At 52.3% G+C, this 20,297-nt stretch overlaps 1 protein-coding gene across 7 annotated transcripts in view; it reads left to right on the forward strand.

Annotated features, from left to right (window-relative positions):
* Window positions 1–19,819, forward strand: part of ASAP3 (ArfGAP with SH3 domain, ankyrin repeat and PH domain 3) — a 138,223-nt gene extending 118,404 nt beyond the window's left edge. For 3 of the 7 annotated variants that reach the window (XM_082451321.1, XM_082451320.1, XM_082451325.1), the window contains 23 exons: window positions 116–190; window positions 1,048–1,140; window positions 1,366–1,415; window positions 7,735–7,846; window positions 8,081–8,166; window positions 8,614–8,689; window positions 8,874–8,960; window positions 9,138–9,247; window positions 10,138–10,207; window positions 10,515–10,602; window positions 11,915–11,963; window positions 12,078–12,268; window positions 12,347–12,480; window positions 12,769–12,863; window positions 13,047–13,224; window positions 14,162–14,247; window positions 14,407–14,522; window positions 15,139–15,206; window positions 15,301–15,408; window positions 15,557–15,755; window positions 16,621–16,846; window positions 17,423–17,513; window positions 18,455–19,819. In XM_082451321.1, the coding sequence (XP_082307447.1) occupies window positions 116–190; window positions 1,048–1,140; window positions 1,366–1,415; window positions 7,735–7,846; window positions 8,081–8,166; window positions 8,614–8,689; window positions 8,874–8,960; window positions 9,138–9,247; window positions 10,138–10,207; window positions 10,515–10,602; window positions 11,915–11,963; window positions 12,078–12,268; window positions 12,347–12,480; window positions 12,769–12,863; window positions 13,047–13,224; window positions 14,162–14,247; window positions 14,407–14,522; window positions 15,139–15,206; window positions 15,301–15,408; window positions 15,557–15,755; window positions 16,621–16,846; window positions 17,423–17,513; window positions 18,455–18,529 (2,463 nt within the window). In that variant the 3' untranslated portion in view covers window positions 18,530–19,819. Of the gene's footprint in view, window positions 1–115; window positions 191–1,047; window positions 1,141–1,365; window positions 1,416–7,734; window positions 7,847–8,080; window positions 8,167–8,613; window positions 8,690–8,873; window positions 8,961–9,137; window positions 9,248–10,137; window positions 10,208–10,514; window positions 10,603–11,914; window positions 11,964–12,077; window positions 12,481–12,768; window positions 12,864–13,046; window positions 13,225–14,161; window positions 14,248–14,406; window positions 14,523–15,138; window positions 15,207–15,300; window positions 15,409–15,556; window positions 15,756–16,620; window positions 16,847–17,422; window positions 17,514–18,454 lie in introns of those variants that run through there. The other 4 variants (XM_082451324.1, XM_082451322.1, XM_082451323.1 and 1 more) reach the window with 4 other exon arrangements.
* Window positions 19,820–20,297: the final 478 nt, after the last annotated feature.

Below are 20,297 nucleotides of genomic sequence, written 5' to 3' on the forward strand. Positions count from 1 at the left end.
CCTCCTTTACCCCAGTGCTGTCCTTGGCCTTGCGATGCTTCACCGTACCCTGAGCCCCTTGGGGCTGGATGGACGGTCACCCAAGGTGGGGTATGGGGGTCTCTGCTTTTTCCAGGTTCAGAACCTGAACAACATTGTCTCTTTCCCCCTGGACAGTCTGTTGAAGGGGCAGCTGAGGGACGGGCGACAGGTGAGTTTCCATGTGGGCAGCAGGGGGAGTGCAGAGGTGGTGGGATGGAGCAAGACAGGGGTGGGCAGGAGACCATAGGGGAGGCAAGGCTGGGCTGAGGACGGAGGCCAAGCGAGGCTGTCACAGTGGGTGTGCTGACCCCATATTACTGACCCTCAGGATGACAGGAGGACCTGGCCCTGGGGTGAGCCTAGGATGGCTGACTTACTGTCTGCCAGGGCCCTTTACAGCAACCCAATGTGGGGGGTTCTGTAGGTGCTGTTATCCCCATTTTGCAGTTGAGGAAACTGAGGCTCAGGGAGTTTGGTACCTGCTTACAGTTTACACAGCTGGTCAGTGTAGGAGCCAGTGTGAGAGTCAGGCCTCCTGACTCCCATGCTTGGCTGCTCTCTCTGCAGCAGGCAGCTCCTGGCTCGAGGCAAAGTAGAACTCAAAGAGAGTAACAGAATAATCTCCCTGGGAAGTCTGCCCCAGAAGGCCCCTGAGAGGTTCTCCCCGCAGAGGCTTTCCTCCTTGCCCCAGGAACCACCCAAACCAGACCAGCAGCTTTTTCTCCTGGTAGACTGGGGCACCTTGGAAGTTTGGGGGTGGGGGGAGGGGGGCTGTTCTGAAGGGTGTGAGCAGCCTGCTGGATGAGGCCCAGGCAAACTAGGCCAGGGATCAGCCAGGTCTCTCCGGCTTGCTGTGTGGCCTCGGGTAGACTTCTTAGCCTCTCTGTGCATGTGTCCCTCCACCTGTACCTTCCTGTTGAAAGGGTGAGCAAGTACCAGGCAGGAGAAAACAGTGGGGTAAAGTTAGGGGAGGATTCTGATCTTTATCCTCCATCCTTTTCCTCATGGTGATCTCCATCTTCTAAGGGAGGGGACTCAGGGCAGACCCCCCAAAATCTCCCCAATACCCTAGGCCTGAGCCTACCAATTCAGACGGATTACTGGCAACTGCGGGAAGAGGTCAGTTGGGAGAAGGGGCTCAGCTCTGAGAAATGGGGTTGGTTGGGTCTATTTTGGGGGGTCAGGTTTGCAGTCAGGGCTATGTGGGCAGGGGGTGGTTGGATTGTGGCTCTGAGCGGCACAGGGGAGCATGCAAGTGCAGGGTCCCCCTCATGGTAGCAAAGTGTACTGTAGATTCCAGACCCCAAGAGCCCCTTTGGGCAAATTGTTCTTTCTGAACTACAGGATTCCAAAAAGCAACTGGAGAAGGCATGGAAGGACTACGAAGCCAAAATGTAAGTGGCTGCGGCCAGAGTGGTTTGTCCAGAAGAGCAATGTTTCTGTTGCAGCGGGAGGCTGGATATGCGGAAGAACCTAAGTGCTGCCAGGGCACGTCACCCAGAAGCGCATGGCACCTCGCTCTCTAGAAATGTTTATGGGGGCTGGTTTATGCCCAGGCCTGACGGGAGTCTGGGGGCTGGACCACGAGATGACTAAAGGGGAGCTATTGTGAAGGGACCCCAAGATGCTGCTTTCAGAGACCCACCCATCTGCTCAGTGGTGCCAGACATGGGCAGAGAGATGGAAAGGAGCATCCATTTACTCAACACCTCCATGTGCCAGACATCCATCCTCACACTCACCCAGCCCTGTGAAGGAGATAGTGGTATCCCAATTATCAGAGGAGGAATTAGAGGTTCAGAGTGGTTAAGTTACTTGCCCAAGACCATACAGCTAGGCAGAGGCAGAGCTGGGATTCACGTTCGTTGATCCTGTTTCTGCAGCACCAGGCAGTATCTATAAACATTTAGCTGGACATAAAGGACGAAAGGCCATACCCGGGCCTCTTGTATGCAACACACAATACTCCAGATTTCTCACTAGCTACTGGGACATTAGGGAGACAGAAGGAGTCCCAGGTACCCAGTAACCAACTGCCCCTGAGCAGGGACTCCTCGGGTTCTGCCTGCCAAACTCTGTCCAGGTCCTGGCCCCAGCCCTCAGCCAGGACCCAGCTGGGCCCACTGTACCTCAGGGCACCGTTTGCTCTTCTTTGTAAAAATTTGGCTTCTCTTGCATTTTGCAAAAGCAATGTGTTCATTATGAATAACTTAGAAAATATGGAGAAGTAGAAGAGGAAACATTTTTAATTATCTCTAGGAGAAGATGAGGGTCATGTGGGGGAATACTAGTACTTCTAGTAGGTTCTAGTACTTCTCTGTTGTTAGAATTTTTTTACATAGTGTGTGTAGCACTGTAATTTCATCATTTTAAAAAAGTGGAGGGTGGGGGAGAGTTCCCTGGTGGTCCAGTGGTTAGGACGCGGTGCTTTCCCTGCCGTGGCCCAGGTTCAATCCCTGATCAGAGAACTAAGATCCCACAAGCGGCATGTTGAGGCCGGGGGTTGGGAGGGGGAAGCGGGGGGAGGGGAAACTACCAAAAACCAGGAAGAAGATCCTTCATTTCCAAGCCTAAAGTATTAACATCTTTCTAGTCATTTTTCTATATATAAAGAAATATTTTTACAAAACCGAGATCATAATAATCATACTGGAGTTTTTTTGCTTAAAAATACATTGTGACCATCTTTCTACATCATTACATATTTTTACACAACGTCACTTAAATGGGTGCACTGTGTGTCAACATATGCATAATCCACAATGTATTCAATCTGCCCCTGTTGTTGGGGAAGCATCCTTGGAACTAAATCCTTGCTCCCACCCATAATTATTTCTGTAAAATCCTTCCAAGAAGTAGATCCTGGAGCTTTATTGTTCCTCAGGCTCCCAGCACCATGGGGACCTCCCTGAGTCTGAAGGAGGCCGAAACTCCTCCTGCCCCCGCAACGAGGATCTCCATCTACACTCCCGCTGTGGGTGTAGATCTTGTGGTGAAGGGTGTGGGAGCTGTGATGAGCGTGGCCATCTGTTCTCATCAGAGGCCCAGGGAGGGGTGTGGCCACGCAGGCAGGTGATCTTTCTCTTTATGATTTGATGTGTAATCACATGGTCTTCATCTTCCTGAGTGACCTTGACTAAGCCCTTAGGCTTTTAGCCTTTCACGGCATCATGTACTAAATAGAAAGAATAAGCCCTACCTTGCTGACCTTCCCCAAGTAGCTCTGCTTTTACCAGATTGATATATTGATCTTGCCTGTAAGGTTTCGTTTAAAGAAAAGACTGTGTGTAATGATGGGGAAAGGGGCTTGTCTGAGGTTACGCAGTGAGTTATCGATAGGGCCTGGGCTAGAACCCAGGACTTCTGAGTCTGGCCTTCTTCTTCCAGTGGTCTCCTGGCTCCTGCTTCTATAACATAGGTCGAGCTACATGTCCTGGCACAGGTGTCTGTGTACATTCGTTTTATGAGGGCTCCACGTATAGCTAGATATTAGCGAGCCATGAGTTGCTGTGTAATTCCACCTCATTCTTACCAAACCAGTCTGGGCAGCAACTGCAAGGGCCCAAGGGCCCTGATAGCATCCATTGAATACCACCGGGATTCTCACCCCCTGGTTGTTTATATAGGGGGCTCCCCTCTCCACCTGGGGCTGCTAAGAAAGGCATCCCAGGCCCTGTGCAGGGGACACAGTTATCTAAGCTGTTCCATTTTCAGGGATGTTTTGTTATCTGAAAAATGGGGCCAACAATACCTTGCAGGGTTGATGTGGAGATGAAATAAGTGCAGTGCATATACAGCACCTGGCACTGCAGTTCAACATGTACTTATTGGCCATCTTTCTGAGCCAGAACTGGGGCCAGAATAACACAGCAAGGGGTTCAGAGGCAAAAGCCCAGACCTCTGCTCCTAGCATTTCCCCGACCAGCCTGGGATCTTGGGCAATTACCTCCCTTCTCTGGATCTCAGCTTCATCTTTTGGAAAATAGTCCCTGACCGTGATCTATCAGAAAAGACACTGTGACTGTCAACAGCTGGGGGAACCAGGCAGGGAAGGGGGGATGGAACAAATCTGAGCCACAGTGTTCGTTACCAGTGCTGTCCCTAAGGCTCTAGCATCAGGCTGACTTGGGTTCAAATCCTCTAGTACTTAGCAGCTGTGTGCCTTGGACAAGTGACTTATCTGTAAAATGGAGTAATGACTCCTGCCTCATGAGATTATTGCTTTAGTGTGTGAAGGGCCTAGCAGAGCACTCAGCACAAAATTAGCACTTAAAAATAATTATTAATAATAGCAGCTAATACTTATACTTACTCAAGAGCTTCCTTTGTGCCAACGGCTGTGATAAGCTCTTTACATCTGTCATCAGTTATTCATCTTGGAAGGGAAAGGTGCTATTATCCCCAGTTTATAGGTAAGTAATGAGGGAAAAAATATCACCACAATCCCTGCCTTAGTGGATCCCACTGGTTTGTAAGCAAGAAGAGAGGTGGGTCCCAAAATAATGAAAATACAAAATGACAGTGCTATAATGAAGGCATCAGCGCAGAGGTGGCAGAACAGGCAGGCAGTTTTGGGGTGGAGGGAAGGGTGGTTGGAAAAGGCATCATAGGAGAGGTGGTTCAAGGTGTCAGGTTGGCAGGTGCATGATTCGTTTTGATTCCTCCCCCATCTCCCTCCCCCCTGACCTCCTCACTCCACTGGTACCTGTTCCTCTGAATAATGTTAGACTGTGGCTGTGGTCCCCTTCTCCAGTTATCTCTGTCTTCTTAGTAACTAGCCTTTCAGCACCTTTCACTCCTGCTGCAACTCCATTCAAAGAAAATAAAAATATTCCTAACATTTGAAATGTTTATGAAACATTGGTCATACTTTGAGGACAGGGAGGGAATGGGATTTGCTATTTTCTTTGTGGGGTTGTATGCGGTGGAATGAAAGCACTCCCAGCTGTTAGTTTGAGGTGTATCAGGTCATTTCAGGTGACTCTCAGACTTTGTAGGGAAATCTTTGTAAACTACCATAGCTGAGGCTGAGGGACAGAGCTATGGTAATTCACAAGGCCATGTATCATACTTCACAGCTTATCTTCATCCTGAGCTAAGTAGCTTCTGTCCTTTAACCTCCACTAGACCTTGCATAAAAAATATTAAATAAATAGGAAGTATGCTACACTAAAAAAATTATCTAGGGAATTCCCTGACGGTGCAGTGGTTAGGACTCAGCGCTTTCACTGCCGGGGGCCAGGTTCGATCCCTGGTCGGGGAACTAAGATCCCACAAGCCACATGGTGCAGCCATAGGTAGATAGATAAATAAATGCATAAATAAATAAAAATAAATTATCTAAGGGAATCATCAAGTTATTACTATAATCATCAGTATCATTAGCATCATCATAATCCTGTCATTTATTGAGGGCTTACCATACACCAGGGACTGTACTAAATGTTTCCAATGCATTAGATCATCTGAGAACTAGGCAGTATTAGTCTTATATTTGAAATGGGGAAACTGAAGCTTAGAAAGATTTATAAGGTTAAGTAAGCAAGGGAGCTGCCATTCAAATCCAGAATCCACATTTCTAGCCACTGTACTATACTGTGGCTTCCTTTTTGTCCATATACTCTGGAGCAGACTTCTTTCCACGCCAGTATATATAGATTTCCCCCATCCTTTTTAACAGCTGCATAGTATTCCTACATATGCATGTAGCATAATTTATTTAACTACTTCCTGTTGATAAATATTTAGCTTATTTTTTCATTTCTCCCTATTTATTTACTTATTTTTGGGGGGGGGCATGCCACGTATCATGCAGGATCTTAGTTCCCCCACCAGGGATCGAACCCATGCTCCCTGCAGTGGAAGCGCAGAGTCTGTTAAATCTGGAGCACCAGGGAAGTCCCTCTCACTTTTTGCAGATATGGTAACAATGTAGACGGGAGCTGCCCTTGCCCTCTCCCAGCTGCTCTGCCCCCTCAGTCTCCCGCCCTCCTTAGCAAGCTGCCAGGCTCATTGTTGCTCAGGCCTGGCCATCACTTCTCTCTCTGCTGCTCATCTTCAGATCCCAAAAAAGCATCTGCCCTGACCCCCAGGCCCGTTCACAGGGTCAGTCCTCACCTAACTCCACTCCCCTGCCACAGATTCCCTCTTGGGCTATCATAAAGCTTTAGGGAAATGAAGAGTAACCACTTCTGAGAAAATTAAAAACAAACAAAACCACACACACACACACAAAAACCCCTGCAGAACTCTGCTCTAGAGCAGTGGGTTTCACCCAGGGGTGATTTTGCACCCCCAGGAGACATTTGTGGTCGTCACAACGGGGCAGATGCTACTGGCATCTAGTGGGCAGAGGCCAGGGGTGCTGCTAAACATCTTACAGTGCACAGGACGGCCCCCACAGCAAAGAACTGTCTAGTCAAAATGTCTGTAGTTCCAAGGTTGAGAAACTGCTCTCTGGGTCTCCAGGGACAGATTCTGCAAATAAACACCATTCCAGAGGTCTGACGTCAGTAAGGTCTAGAACTTTAGAACCAGAAGGGGCCTGACAACTCAGTCTGGGCCGTTGCTTCCTCAGTTTACTGATGGGAAAACTGAAGCTTAAAGGGGCCTATAATATTATACTGTAATGTCTTCTGTCTGCTAAGTCTTTTGCATACTTTATCTCATCTGGGTACAGAGAGAGGTCCCCATTTTCCAGATGAGGAGACTGGGGCTTGGAGAGGGGAAGTAATGCAGGTGTAAGGTTATCCCGCGTCTCTTTTCTTTGCTCAGGGCTGGCACCCACTGGGAGCAAAACTATACACAAGCTGTCTCCTTTACACGGGATTCACGGTCTCATGCGTCCAGCCCCAGATTTAGAAATACTCTCCTGGCTGGGAGTGGGTGGTCTGATGGGTGTGGGATTTCCAGGAAACCATTTATACACAGTTCCACCCATCCACAAACAGGAGAAACCACCAACTCTGAGATCCTTAGGGGAGAAAGCCCAGGTTACTCTTAGCTGCAGGATGGGAAGCGCTTTCTGTCATCACCTACAAAGAAAAGAATCAAGGATTTTTAAGCTTTAAATGGGAAGCTCCATGGCTCAGAAGAATGAAGGCACCTTGTGGTCTTTTAACCCACATGGTCCTAAATCCCTTCCAGAAAAATCAGAACTGGTCACCCCCAATCCCACCTGGCCCTATCTGAGCCCATCCCCTCCCTGCCTAGAAATCATCAATTCCTTCCCATTGCTCTTGGGATAAAGACCAAGAACGTCAACATGGTCTGACTCAGGCCCTGCGTGGTCTGGCCTCTCTTTACCTCACCTGGAACCACCTCCCTCTCCACCTCTGCTGTGATCCCTGATCTCTTCTGCCTCCGGGCTGTCACGTGGTCTGATCCTCCCACCCAGCCCTAGCTTCCTCTGACTTCAGATCTCAGCTCCAGCATCACTTCCTGAGTAGCTGGATGAGGTCGGATCCCCCATTTTACTCTCCCATTGCTCTCTTCAAGGCTGTGATTTGATTCACAGGGCTGACACCCCCCTCACCAGCCTGTAGATTCCCTGAATCCACACTGTTGACCGTTGTACCCCAGCCCCACCACACAGCTGCACAGAGGAGGGTCCCCTCACTCTCGTGTGCCCGTACAGACAGGAGCATGTAGGGATGGTGCGACATGCAAGGGGATAGTGAGAGTTGTTCAGGCCTCTCTTTCCTTGGGGCCTAGGGCCAGGCTGGAGAAGGAGAGGGACCGGGCCAGGGTGACAGGAGGGAGTGCCGGGGAGGTGGCGCAGGACACCCAGAGAGAGCGACGCGTCTTCCAGCTGCACATGTGTGAGGTAAGGGGTGCCCCAGGCCGAGGGAGGGGTGGGATGTGTCTTCCTGTCTGCATCCCTGAACCCCCCCCGGGGGCCCAGTCACAGTCTCAGCCCAGGTCCTTGCCAGATGGCCCTTGAGATGTCACCAAGGTTCAGTCATGGCCAAAAGGATTAGCCTGGGATGGGGACAGCAGCCCCTTGTCCCCAGGATTCAGCTTTGCTCACGTCACACACCTTTCCCTGCCCTCTCCCCAGTACCTGCTGAAAGCCGGGGAGAGCCAGATGAAGCAAGGTCCTGATTTCCTGCAGAGCCTCATCAAGTTCTTCCACGCCCAGCACAAGTAGGTTTCTCCCCGTGTCCCACCCCCATCCCCACGGTCCCTTGCCCCTTAACCCTTCAGGCAACCGAGAACAAGGCCATCCCCAGGGTCTGGCAGACCCTCGAGGCTTCCGTGTGTGTCTGTACCTCATTGGTAACGCTTTTTACAGCTGCTCTTTATTGAATGCTCACCACCTATCAAGCACTACGTACCCTGCACACAACCCTGTGAGCAGCTACTGATATTATCCCCATTTTATAGATGAGAAAACTTAGGCTCAGATTTACTAAGATCACACAGCTAGGAAGTGGGATCTGGACCCAGACACTCTGACTCCGGGGTGCCTGCTCGTGGCCGTCACACTATATTGGCCCCAGGTGCCCTGCGATCTTTAGAGCACCTTCTCCCACACTTCCCCTCTCATTTTCATCTCTCTCTCTGGTCCCTTGTTTGGCCTCACACCCTTAGCTTTTTCCAAGATGGCTGGAAGGCTGCTCAGAGCCTGTCCCCCTTCATTGAGAAGCTGGCGGCCTCAGTACACGCAGTAAGTTGGGCCTCACCCTTGAGCTTGTGGTCAAGTCCCCTGTCCTTCCGGGAGAATCTGTGGCCGTGGAATTGCTGGCTCCTGTCCAGAGAGCAAGGTGGCTACTGCCCTGCTGCTCTGGGTCTGGGCTCTGTGCCTGGCACATCCGCTGGCTGGTGATGGGGTCCTGCCCTTTGTCCCATAGCTGCATCAAGCCCAGGAGGAAGAGCTACAGAAGCTGACCCAGCTCCGGGACTCCCTCCGAGGGACGCTGCAGCTTGAGAGCAGAGAAGTCAGCCCCTGAATCATACCCAACCAAGTGCCCACTCCCAAGGCCCACCCTGGAGGGAGGGAGAGAAGGAAGACCCCATAGCGTCCCCTTGAGAAGTCTCCCTGAGTGAGACCCCTGCAGATTGGGGCTCTTCCCACCCACATGCCCTGAGGTCTCCTTTGCATGTCCGAGGAACAGGAGACTCTGAGCCGGAAGAACTCAGGAGGCGGCTACAGCATCCACCAGCACCAAGGCAACAAGCAGTTTGGGACAGAGAAGGTGGGCTTTCTGTACAAGAAAAGTGATGGGTAAGTGACTCAGAGAGCTCAAGTAACTTGCCCAAAGCCACCCAGCCAGTAAATGATAGGGTTGGGTGAGCTGCCTGAAGGGACTGTTCCTATCATTTGTGTAGACCCTGAGGGTTCCAGGACCCTCCACTCTGGCAGTGCAAAATTATCAGAATCCTGGGCTTGTGAATTTCTGCTAAAGTTGCTGGTTGTTCTTAACGTAAAGAAGAAGAATAGCGGCAGCGAACAATTTTTGAGCACTTATTATGCACTAGACAGTCTCCATGGCCTCACCCGTAATCTCTATAATATATTGACTATGCCTGGAAATGAAACTGTTGACTGTGCCCTGCTCCCTGGTGTAAAAAAAAAATCAGTCTGTGAAATGCAAAGGCCTTTATGGGAATCCGTTAATTTTTTTACTTACTAATCAGTTTTTATCAGAGAAGAATACCTTTGTTAAACCAATTAATATTTACCTCTTAGAGGAAAAGTGTCAAGTAGCTTTGATCATGGATTTGCTAATTTTATTTTTGAGGGCTCGATATTTATCTTGCTTTGTCTTTAACCATAATTCATCTGTTGTGGTCAAGAACCTGTTCCTCCTCTCAGACTAGGAGGTCCCTAAGGTTGGGAACTGTCTCCTCCATCAGACTGGAAGCTCTCAGAGGGCCAAGGTCACATGCCCCTTTAGAATAAAGATTCCTAGAGAGTGGGGCTGTCTGACTGGGAGCTTCCTAATGGCAGGGCTGTGTCCCCTCCAGCAGAAGGGAGCCCAGGGAGTGAGGGGCATAGGGGTCACAGGACGGAAGAGGTGAAGAAGTGAGTCCTGGTCCAGGACTCTGTTCACTGATACAGGGGAATTAGGTGTGAGCCTTGACTGACTGTCTTTCTATCCCTCTGGGCCCTAGAATTCGAAGAGTCTGGCAGAAAAGGAAGTGTGGAGTCAAGTATGGCTGCCTGACCATCTCACACAGCACGGTGAGGCCTGGAGGGGTGCGGGGTCTAAGGACATGATAGGTCCTCTCCTCCTGGTGTTCAGAGCAGACAGATGTCAAACCCTCCCTCTAAGACTGGTTGCAAACCTGGATCCAGGGAACTGGAGACTCCCTGTGGGAGGAAGGAGGGGATCCAAAGCCTCACACTCCACGTCCTTGAGGTGCTAGGAGAGGGGAGACATAAACTGGAACGCGATTATTGTGCCCATTTAACAGATTGGGAAACAAGCCTAAGAGTTTGGGAGGCCCAGAGGGTAACATGTACATCCTCCATCCCCAACTTCGCACAGATAAACCGGCCACCAGTGAAGCTGACCTTGCTGACATGCCAAGTGAGGCCAAACCCCGAGGAGAAAAAGTGCTTTGACCTGGTGACCCGTGAGTAGTCCCTGCCCCCTACCCAGCAACTGCCCAGGGCTTCTCTGAGAGACCTGTCAGCTCCTGGGAGGCTCCAAGTAGGGGCCTGTGTCCAATTCCACATGTGTTTATCAAATAGTTGCTACGGCAGGCATCAGACTCCTTAAGCTCTGGACACACTTTTTAGAGGCTTCACCCCATGTCACATTAAACATTAAAATGCACCCACACCCCACATTAAATATGATTTCTGTAAAGCATATTTAAATGGATTTGGGTAATTTGGCTTTCAAAATTATTACTTTAATATGTTCAGTTTTCATCTTTTGGGGTCTTGGTGACAGGCTTTTCATGAGCGCCAGCACAGGCTGAGAAATACCTAGATCTGGTCTTCAGGGAGCTCTCTCTGGCAGGGGTGTGAGGTGGGGACCTGGAACTGCAAGGTGATGGGGAATGTCCAGAAGAGAGGTGCAGATATAGCACCATCAGAGATTAGAGTGAGGGGGGAATTCCCTGTCGGGTCCCGTGTTTAGGACTCAGCGCTCTCACTGCCGAGGGCCTGGGTTCAATCCCTGGTCAGGGAACTAAGATCCCGCAAGCCATGCGGCGTGGCCAAAAATAAATAAACAAATAAATAAATAAAAATTTAAAAAGATATATTAGAGCGAGGGAAGGCCTGCCCTGCTGTGAGGAATCAGGAAAGCCTTCTCGGAGTTTAGCGTTGAAGGACACAGAACATAGAGTCTGGGGGAGGATGTTTCAGGAGATGAAAGGCATGGAAGTAGGAGAGTGGGTCTTCCAGTTTAGACAGGGTGCAGGGTTCCCATAGCAGTAGTGGGAGATGAAGCTTGGGACCGCCTCTTAAAGGTTTGGAGGTCATAGGAGGCCTTGGAGCAGGGAAGTGGTGTGATTTGAGCAGAACCTTTGGCCCAGCAATCTGGCAGCTAGTGCGGGCTGGGGGACGAGGGGGAGAGGTGGGGAGCAGGAAGACCAGAAGGGAGACTGTGGGGCTGGGAGGGGAGGTGGCCGTAGGTTCAGAGGCTCCTCTGCCCGTGAGCTGAAGGGGGTCCTGTGCCCTGGGAAACCTCGCCTGACCCTGGAAGCTGGGCTTCACACAGAGGGCCTTCTTGGGGTCCTACTTTGGAGGTTTCTTCTGAGAAACTGCCCCCTCTGCTGGCCACTGTCATCACCCGCCCACTGTAGCTTAGCAGAGCCTGGCCCCAAGGAACAAAACCTCCGTCTGGAGCCGGCGGTGGGGGTGAGGGCTTCCCAGGCCCAGGGCAGCAAGGACAGCAGGATCTCTGTGAGCCAGACAACGCCCCTCTCCCCACAGACAACAGGACATACCACTTCCAGGCGGAGGACGAACATGAGTGTGAGGCGTGAGTGCCCCCCACGGCTAGCCCGGGGGTGGGGGTTAGGGGAGCAGCCTCCGGCCCGATACAGGACCGCACCACCGCGGGCGTCATCCCCACGCCACGCCGCACTCTCCGCAGGTGGGTGTCAGTGCTGCAGAACAGCAAGGACGAAGCCTTGAGTAGTGCCTTTCTGGGGGAGCCCAGCGGCAGCCCGGGGCCCTGGGGGGGCGCCGGGCTGGACGGGGAGCCCCAGGACCTCACCAAGCTGCTCATCGCCGAGGTCAAGAGCAGGCCCGGGAATGGCCAGTGCTGCGACTGCGGGGCTGCAGGTGGGGCCGGGCGAGGAGGGAGGTGGAAACGGAGGGGAGGGGCCTGCGCCTCCAGGCACGAGCTGCGTTACTTTGCAGACCCCACTTGGCTCAGCACCAACCTGGGCGTGCTCACCTGCATCCAGTGTTCCGGAGTACACCGCGAGCTGGGCGTGCGCTTCTCACGCATGCAGTCCCTCACCTTGGACCTACTGGGCCCCTCCGAGCTATTGGTGAGGGCGGGGCGGGGCCGGAGGGCGATTCGGGGCGTGGTCTGATGAGAGGCGGGGCTTGGGCCCGAAGGGCTCAGCTGGAGCCTGTGTGGTCGGATGGGGCGGGGCCAAGGTGAGGCAGGGCCAAGTTGGGGCAGGACCCAGACGAGCCAAAAAGAGGATGGGCGGGGCGGAGCCGAGCCTGGACGAGGAGGGAGGCTGAGGGGCGGGACCTCTGGAAGCTCAGTCCTCCAGGGGGCGCTGTCCTAACCACCGCGTCTTACCCCCACTACTTTCCTGCGAACCCAGTTGGCCTTGAACATCGGAAACACTCGCTTCAATGAGGTCATGGAGGCCCAGCTGCCCTCGCACGGCGGCCCTAAACCCTCAACTGAGAGTGACATGTAAGGCGATTCTCAGCTGGGGGCGGATTCTGGCCGGGGGATTCTGCTTCCCTGGCTCCCAGGGAGAAGTCTGGGGAGAGGGGAGCCTCAGATCTGGAAGAGTCCAGGACATGTGGGGTGGTTTCAAGGGTCAGCTGAGTAGAAACGGTCCTTGCTCTGACATCCCGCGGTTATTTTTGGCAGGAGCACCCGCAGGGACTATATCGTGGCCAAGTATGTGGAACACAGGTTTGCCCGGCGATCCACCCCCGAGCCTCAGAGACTCTGGATGGCCATTTGCAACCGGGACCTCCTGTCTGTACTGGAAGCCTTCGCTAATGGGCAGGACTTTGGACAGCCACTGCCGGGGCCTGAGGGGCAGGTGAGAACCCTCTCCAAGGGCCCCTTATAACCCAGCCACACTTAACACACCCCAGTCCTCCTCCAGGGCTGGCTGTTACTCCCCCCTGCCCCACCTCTGACAGCTGCTCAAACCCCACCCATCAGAGGGGTAAATGGGAGAGAGCACAACTTAAGTCAGGCAATTCTGAGCCAAAATCCTGGCTCTGTCTTTTCCTAGCTGTGTGATCCTGAGCAAGTTACTGAACACCGAGTCTCATTTTCTCATCTGTAAAACGGGTTAATGATAGCACCCATGGGGTTGAAGTGAGAATTAAGTCCCGTATGAAAGGGCCTGGTGCATAATATATGTGTGATAAATGTTAGAATCTTTTTTTCCCTTGAATAGCCTTAGAAATGGGGAGGGGTGGATCAGATCAGAGCAAGGAAGGCCATTGCATTGGTGATTCTAGTAACAAACATCACGTGAGCCAAGGGGGAAAGGATATCAGAGACATTTGAAGGAATAAATTGACACTGACTGGACATCAAAAATTGGATGCCATGTCTTTGAGCTGTCTGCCTGATATCTTGTGGGCTCTCCAGTGGGCAGGGTGGGTGTAGCACTTAGACGGGGTAAGAATTTGGAACAGCCTACCCGTGAGTGTTAACTGAAAGCTTGAGGTTATTCGACGTCTCTGGGGGCAGTGAGAGAGGAGCAGAGAGAAGAGTCCAAGGCCAAGAACCAAGTTTGAGAAACACCTTCTACTGGGGAGGAGGAGGTAGAACCACTGAAGGAAGCAGTGAAGGAATGGCCTTTCATCCTCCTCCTAAACATGAGGTTTCCCCATTCAGTTTCCTCTCTCAGGGGTTCTGGCAGCTTCATATCTGGAGGTGTCAGGGGGCAGCAAGAGTTTAAGAGGGTAATATTGGGGGGCAGGTGAACTGGGGTAAACTCAGAGGTGTGGACATGTATTCAGGCACCTGGAGAGCTCGCCCTGCACTTGGCTGTCAGAGTCACCAACCAGGCCTCCCTGCCCCTGGTGGATTTCATCATCCAAAACGGGTGAGAACCTCCCTGCCCACCTCCTCACGCTCCCCTTGCCTTCCTCTTCTCCCCCTCTCCTCCCTCCTTTCCTCTCTCTCTTCTCCCCCTGACTTCGACCCCTTCACCTGTCTGTTCCCTTCCTTCCTCCCTGACCCACCCCCCCACACCCCGCCACAGTGGTCACCTGGATGCCAAGGCTGCTGACGGGAATAGCGCCCTGCACTGCGCTGCTCTCTACAACCAACCCGACTGCCTCAAGCTGCTGCTGAAAGGGAGAGCCTCAGTTGGCACAGGTGGGGCTCCGACAACTCCTCCATCAGACTCCCATTCCTGACTACCCCTCGTGGGGGACTTCCTGCCTTATTTCCAGACAGAGAGCACTGGTAACAAGCATGGACTTTGCGCACAGACTTGGGTTCTAATCCTGGCTTGCTTCTGACCACCTTTGTGACTTTGGGGTTTGTCCATTCATCTCTTGAACCTCAGCTTCTTCATCTGTAAAATGGGAATAATACCACTGACCTAGCAGACCTGCTGAAAGGATAAAATAAAACAACTTTTCTTAAAGTACCTAGACAAATAAACATTAACTGAATCTGAATAATAGTGCTTGTAATAGCTATGATTTACTGTTTAATGTGTACCTGGTAATGTGCCAAGTGCTCTATGTATATTAACTCATTTAATCCTCATAACAACCTCGTCAGTAGTTACAAGTGTCATACTCATTTTATAGATGAGAAAATTAAGGCCCAGAGAGGTTAAGTCACTTGTCCAAAGTCACACAGCCAGGAAGTAGCAGAGCCAGGATTCAAACCCAGACAATCTTGATTCCAAAGACTCATCCTAACCTCCAAGTTATAATGCCTCTTTGACCCTGACCATGACCCCTGACTTTGTCCCTCACAGTGAACGAGGCAGGAGAGACAGCTCTGGACATAGCCAGGAAGAAGCAGCACAAAGAGTGTGAGGAGCTGGTGAGGTCTAGGGAAGGAGAGGGAGCCCCTGACCCTTTCTGTCTCTCCGCTGAGCCCCTGACCTTCTGAACTGCCAAGGCTTTGTTTTTGGCAGCTGGAGCAGGCCCATGCCGGGACCCTCGCCTTCCCCCTGCACCTGGACTACCCCTGGGGGATTTCCACAGAGCCTGGCTCTGACAGTGAGGAGGATGAGGAAGAGAAGGTGCGTCCCAGCCCTCGTCTCTCAGGCCTCCAGACAGCTGAAGGGAAGACCTGATGGTCTTCCAGGTCCAAATGGGACCTGATGTGGGGAGGGGCGGGGCTGAGCTGGAGGAACCAAGGGCGTCCTCCCTCCCACACTTTTGCCCCAGCAGCGCTGCCCGCTGAAGCCCCCAGCCCAGGTCCGCTGGGCCAGTGGGAGGCTGGACATCAGCAACAAGACCTACGAGACCATCGCCAGCCTGGGACCAGCTGCCCCTAAGATCCAGAGTGAGGATTGCCCCCCACCTTTGCCGGTCAAAAACCCTTCTCGGACCATGGCCCAAGGGCGTGCGGGACATGCCAGTGGAGGTATGGTTGGCTGCCCAGAAAGATGCTCTCATGCCATTCATTGAGGGCCTGCTATGTGCTGGAGCACTGAGCTCAGAGCGCTGTGTTAGTCCATACCATCCTCACTGTCACTGTCAGGTAGGGGTTATCGTCTCCGCCTTACAGGTAAAGGAAGAGAGATGTTCAGTAACATGCCCAAGATCCCATAGCTACGTCCCTGATGTGGGCTTCCAACCCGGGTCTGTCTTATTCCAAATTCCTCAATGCTTCACTGAAATAAAAAGAGAGAGAAGCATTTTTTAAGCATCCACTGTGTCTTGAGTCCCTTGGGGGCTACTGAGACACAGTCTAGTGGGAGAGAGAAAAACTGGAATGTAATTCATTATAATATAAGGCACAGTGTGACATAGAAGATAAATCCCAAAAGGACGGAAGCAAGTTTTGTTGACTACTATTTCTCCAGCACCTAGCACAGTGCCTGGCTGCTGTCAAGAACTATTTGTTGCATGAATGAACAGGCTTGTTCTGGGAACTCGGGAGAGGGAGGGAGCCTATCCTGCTGGGATTGGTAGGTGGGTTAGGAAGGCTTCCTGGTGGGGGCAGCATCAGAGCTGAGCCTGAGGGACAAGCAGGAGAGTCCAGATTGAGGAGAGGGTGTGAGCAGAAGTGAAACAGTGCTAGTCAGTGTGGCCCTGGCCATCAGGAATGAACATCATGAACCATGAGACTGAAGCATGATGGGGAAGAGTTGAAGGAGAGTGCTGGAGAGATAGATGAGAGGTGGGGAATTGGGAGAGAACCATGATAGATCCCAGAGGCCAAAAGCTGCTTTGAAATTGAGCACAGGGTAAGTGATAAAGCCTGTCTTTATCACTTCTGATTTCAGATCGTTCCGAAGTTCCCAGCCTGAGCTCGGAGTCTGCTGGGGTCCCTGAGAACCTGAGCAGTCCAGCCTCCTCCTCCTCCAGCCTCACAAGCCCCGTGGAACCTGGGGGTCCCAACCAAACCCTACCCAGCTCTGAAGAGGCCCTCTGGGAGCCCCCGGGCCCCTCCCGACCCAGCCTGACATCTGGAACCACCCCTTCAGAGATGTATCCCCCTGTCAGGTTCAGGTTGGTGAAAGCCCAGCTGTGCAGTCTCAGCAAGTCTCCTGACCTCTCTGAGCATCCATTTACTTCGCCACCTCTAAACGGTGCCTGCCTGAAGCCTGGGATACCTTCCAGCGCTGAGGCCCATGAACAATGCAGAAATGCTAGACCTTAAGTGGAGGGTGATTGGACCCCTTCCCCCTTCACACACCTGCTCCTGCGTCTGGCCTGGAGAGCTGGGGAGGAGTCTGGGGCTCAGGCTGCTGAAGCTGGAAGAGTGAAGGCCTAGTGCCAACTGGGGCTTGTTCTACAGGTTCACAGTGGGGTTTTCACTCTGTCCCCACCTCCAACCCAGGATCCAGTCCTCTCTTCCTTGCAAACCCTTTCAGTTTGGAGTCTGGGGAGTAGATATGGTGAAATTTTCAGTGTGGAGGTCAGTTCTGGGCCTCTGGGGCCTGTGATGCACCCAGCCTGGGGGCCTCGTGGACTCTCTGCCCACCCAGTCCAAGCCCCCAGCCTTGCTCTATCCCTGAGCCCTTCCCCCTACTCTAAGGGGCTCTCTGGGTGCAGGGGTCACCTTGGCCTTTCCCTGTCTTCCAGCTCTGAGAGCACTCGCTCCTATCGGCGGGGGGGCCGGAGCCCGGAGGACTGTCCTTCAGCCCGGCAGCCTCTACCCAGAAGGAACGTGCCGGTAAGACTCCGGGACTGTGGTTTGAAGGGCGGTGATAGGGTACGTGGGAGGCAGAGCTGGTCAAGAGTAAGTGTATTAGGGCGGCAGACCTCTCTCCAGGACTGGGGGCAGCCATCGTTTGACCAGTCCCTGTCCTGGTGTTCCTCCTTCCCCAGCCCAGGATGGGTGCAGCTGGGGAGAGCCCAGGCCTTGGAGAGGCGTCAGAGGTGACAAGGCCCAAGCTCTGACTGTTCCCCAAGGGAGGGTGAGCAAAGCTGTGTCAGCCAGGCTGGTCGCTCAGAGAAGGAAGCACTCCCTGCAGACGAGGAAGGATTAGGGTGGCCGTGTTCCAGCCTTTGGTTTGCATAACTCTCCCCTTGTACAGGAGTCTCCTGGAATCCACTGAAACTTCCAGGCATAGAGGGATGTGACAGGGACAAGGCAAGAGCTGTCATCCTTAATCCAGCTTCTCCCTGCTGAATCACAGAGTCTCGCACAATCATACATATTTAGATGAGGAGCCTGGGAGTGGGCATAGGACAGAGGCAGTTGTGCCGAGAAGGAAGCCATCTCTGTTCCTGGTTCCCCTGGGGATTTGTCGGGGCTGGCATTGGTTGTCTGTGTTGAAAGTAGGGGATGGAAGGAGCTGGGTCTCTCTAGGGAATCATCATCCTCAGTCTATCAGAGTCAGGCACCAGACACAAATGTGTGTCTACAACCGGGTGTCCATCACCCAGCATTTAGTTGATGCCTGTTGTTGAGACACGTGTGATAATAAGAGCCTGGGCTTTGAAGCGTGGCGGTCTTGGGAAAGTGGCTTCACTTCTTCCAGCTTCAGCTTCATCTGTAAAATAGGGATAATTTCATGTTCCCACAATAGGACCTTTTGAAACTGAGTGAGATAAACAGCTGGTATATAACAGGTGCTTAAGAAATGTCAATTTTCATCCTTCTCTCCCCAGGTTGGCTTCACTGAAGGAGACGGTTCAAGGACTGGGGTTCTCCCAGCAAGTTCTGTGCAGCTTTTGCAAGACTAGCTCCTTACTAGCCCTTGCATGCCTGAACCACCCCCATGCTGGACCCCAGATTCAGAGCTAGGACTTGAGCCCACAAGACTGGGGAGCTGAGGTGTTTATGCCCTGGGGTCTTGCTGTCTCTGTCCCTTGTGCCTCTGTGGCTGGCCTTCCTCCCTGACATGGGCCCATGCCCCTGCCAAGGGCACTGGGCCCCTCCATGTTAGGGCTGATGGCCGTTTGTCTCCATCTCATACCTGCCAGGGACCAGGGAGCCCTATGGCTGGACCCGAGTGCTCCTGACCCAGCTCCAACTGCAGAACCTTCAATCCCTCATCAGACCAGGACTGTGTTTCTTCCATCAGTCTGGGGGGCTCTAACCTGCCTTCATCATTCTGCAGGCCAGGGATTCTGCCAGACTAGGGACTGTCTTCTCAGCCATTCATTAGCCTAGTATTCTTTGACTGAGTTCTGGCTCTTTGTCCATTCCTGTGCTAGGCACTGCAGATGTCACAGGAATAAGACAAAGGTCCTGCAGATGTGGTCCCTTTCCGGGCAGCTGGTCCCACGAGTTAGGCTTGGACATGGGCAGGGCTAGATTCCAGAGGATGGTTCTGGGCTTAGGGGCAGACTGACAATCAGCTGGCTTACACCTGAATAACATTGCAGTTGTCTACAGCCTGTATCCATTCTGGTTGCTCAGTGCCCATGCTATACTGGCTGTTAAATAAATATTCTGAATATCACTCCTTTTGAGGGACAGCACAGCCTTGCTGGGGACCTCTGTTGTAACAGATTCCCAGCCAGGAAGTAGAGGAGGGTTCACCCCCATTCGCTTACTCTCCTTGATTTAGCAAGAATGAAAGGAATGGTCTGGGATGATTATCCTCACTTCTCTCCTCTTTCTGTCAGTCAACTCAGGAACCTTCCAGTCTCGGGGGAGGAAAGGGCCAAGAAAGGAGAAAGGAGAGTGATAGAAATGGAGGGTGGAGACTTAAAGGTTCTACTTCCCAGCGCCAGAAATTCCACCGTCGCTTTCAGGCCCGTATTGGAAAACAGATACACCTAAGCCATCATCAGTCTCTAACAGGTCAGCTTTATAGGCGCTGGGCACTGGGACCTGGCAGGGATGGACCAGGACAAACAAGGGAGGCCAGAGGATGCCAATGGCCAATGCAGCAGCCTGGTCCGGGAGGCTGCGCTGTTTACCCTGGAGACCTGACAGGTCTGTGATCCCACAGGAGCGAGGTTGTCTTCAGAGCCCCCAGTGTCTTGTTATTTCACTCATCTCTAATAAAAGATTTTTCAGAGTAAGTTTCAGTGGTTTCATTTATGTTCTCTGAAGAGCCATCGGGAAGGGGAGGGATTCTTAGGGCTTGGAATTCTTTCTGTAGACCTGCTAAGAGGGACAGCCTGGTGTAGAGCAGTGGTTTGCAACCAGGGGTGATTTTCCCCCAGGGAACATTTGACAAGGAAGAGACATTTTTTACTGTTCCCAACTGGAGGGTGCTGCTGGCATCTAGTGGCTAGAGTTCAGGAATGCTGCTAAACATTCTTCAATACACAGGCCAGCCCCCGCGAACAGTGAATTATCCAGCCCAAAATGGTAATAGTGCTGAGGTTGAGAAACCCTGGTGTGAGGAAAGAGCACTGGACTAGGAGTCTGGAGACCTGCAGTTTAACTCTGCCACAGTCCCTGCTTATTTGTGAGGTGATCCCAGGAAGCACAATGGGTAGTAGGGATGTGAAAAAAAAAGGAACGTGCCTTCAAGTTATCCCATCAGGAGTGAAG

The sequence above is a fragment of the Balaenoptera physalus genome (assembly GCF_965194825.1).
Source record: "Balaenoptera physalus genome assembly, chromosome: 1".
Lineage (NCBI taxonomy): Eukaryota > Metazoa > Chordata > Mammalia > Artiodactyla > Balaenopteridae > Balaenoptera > Balaenoptera physalus.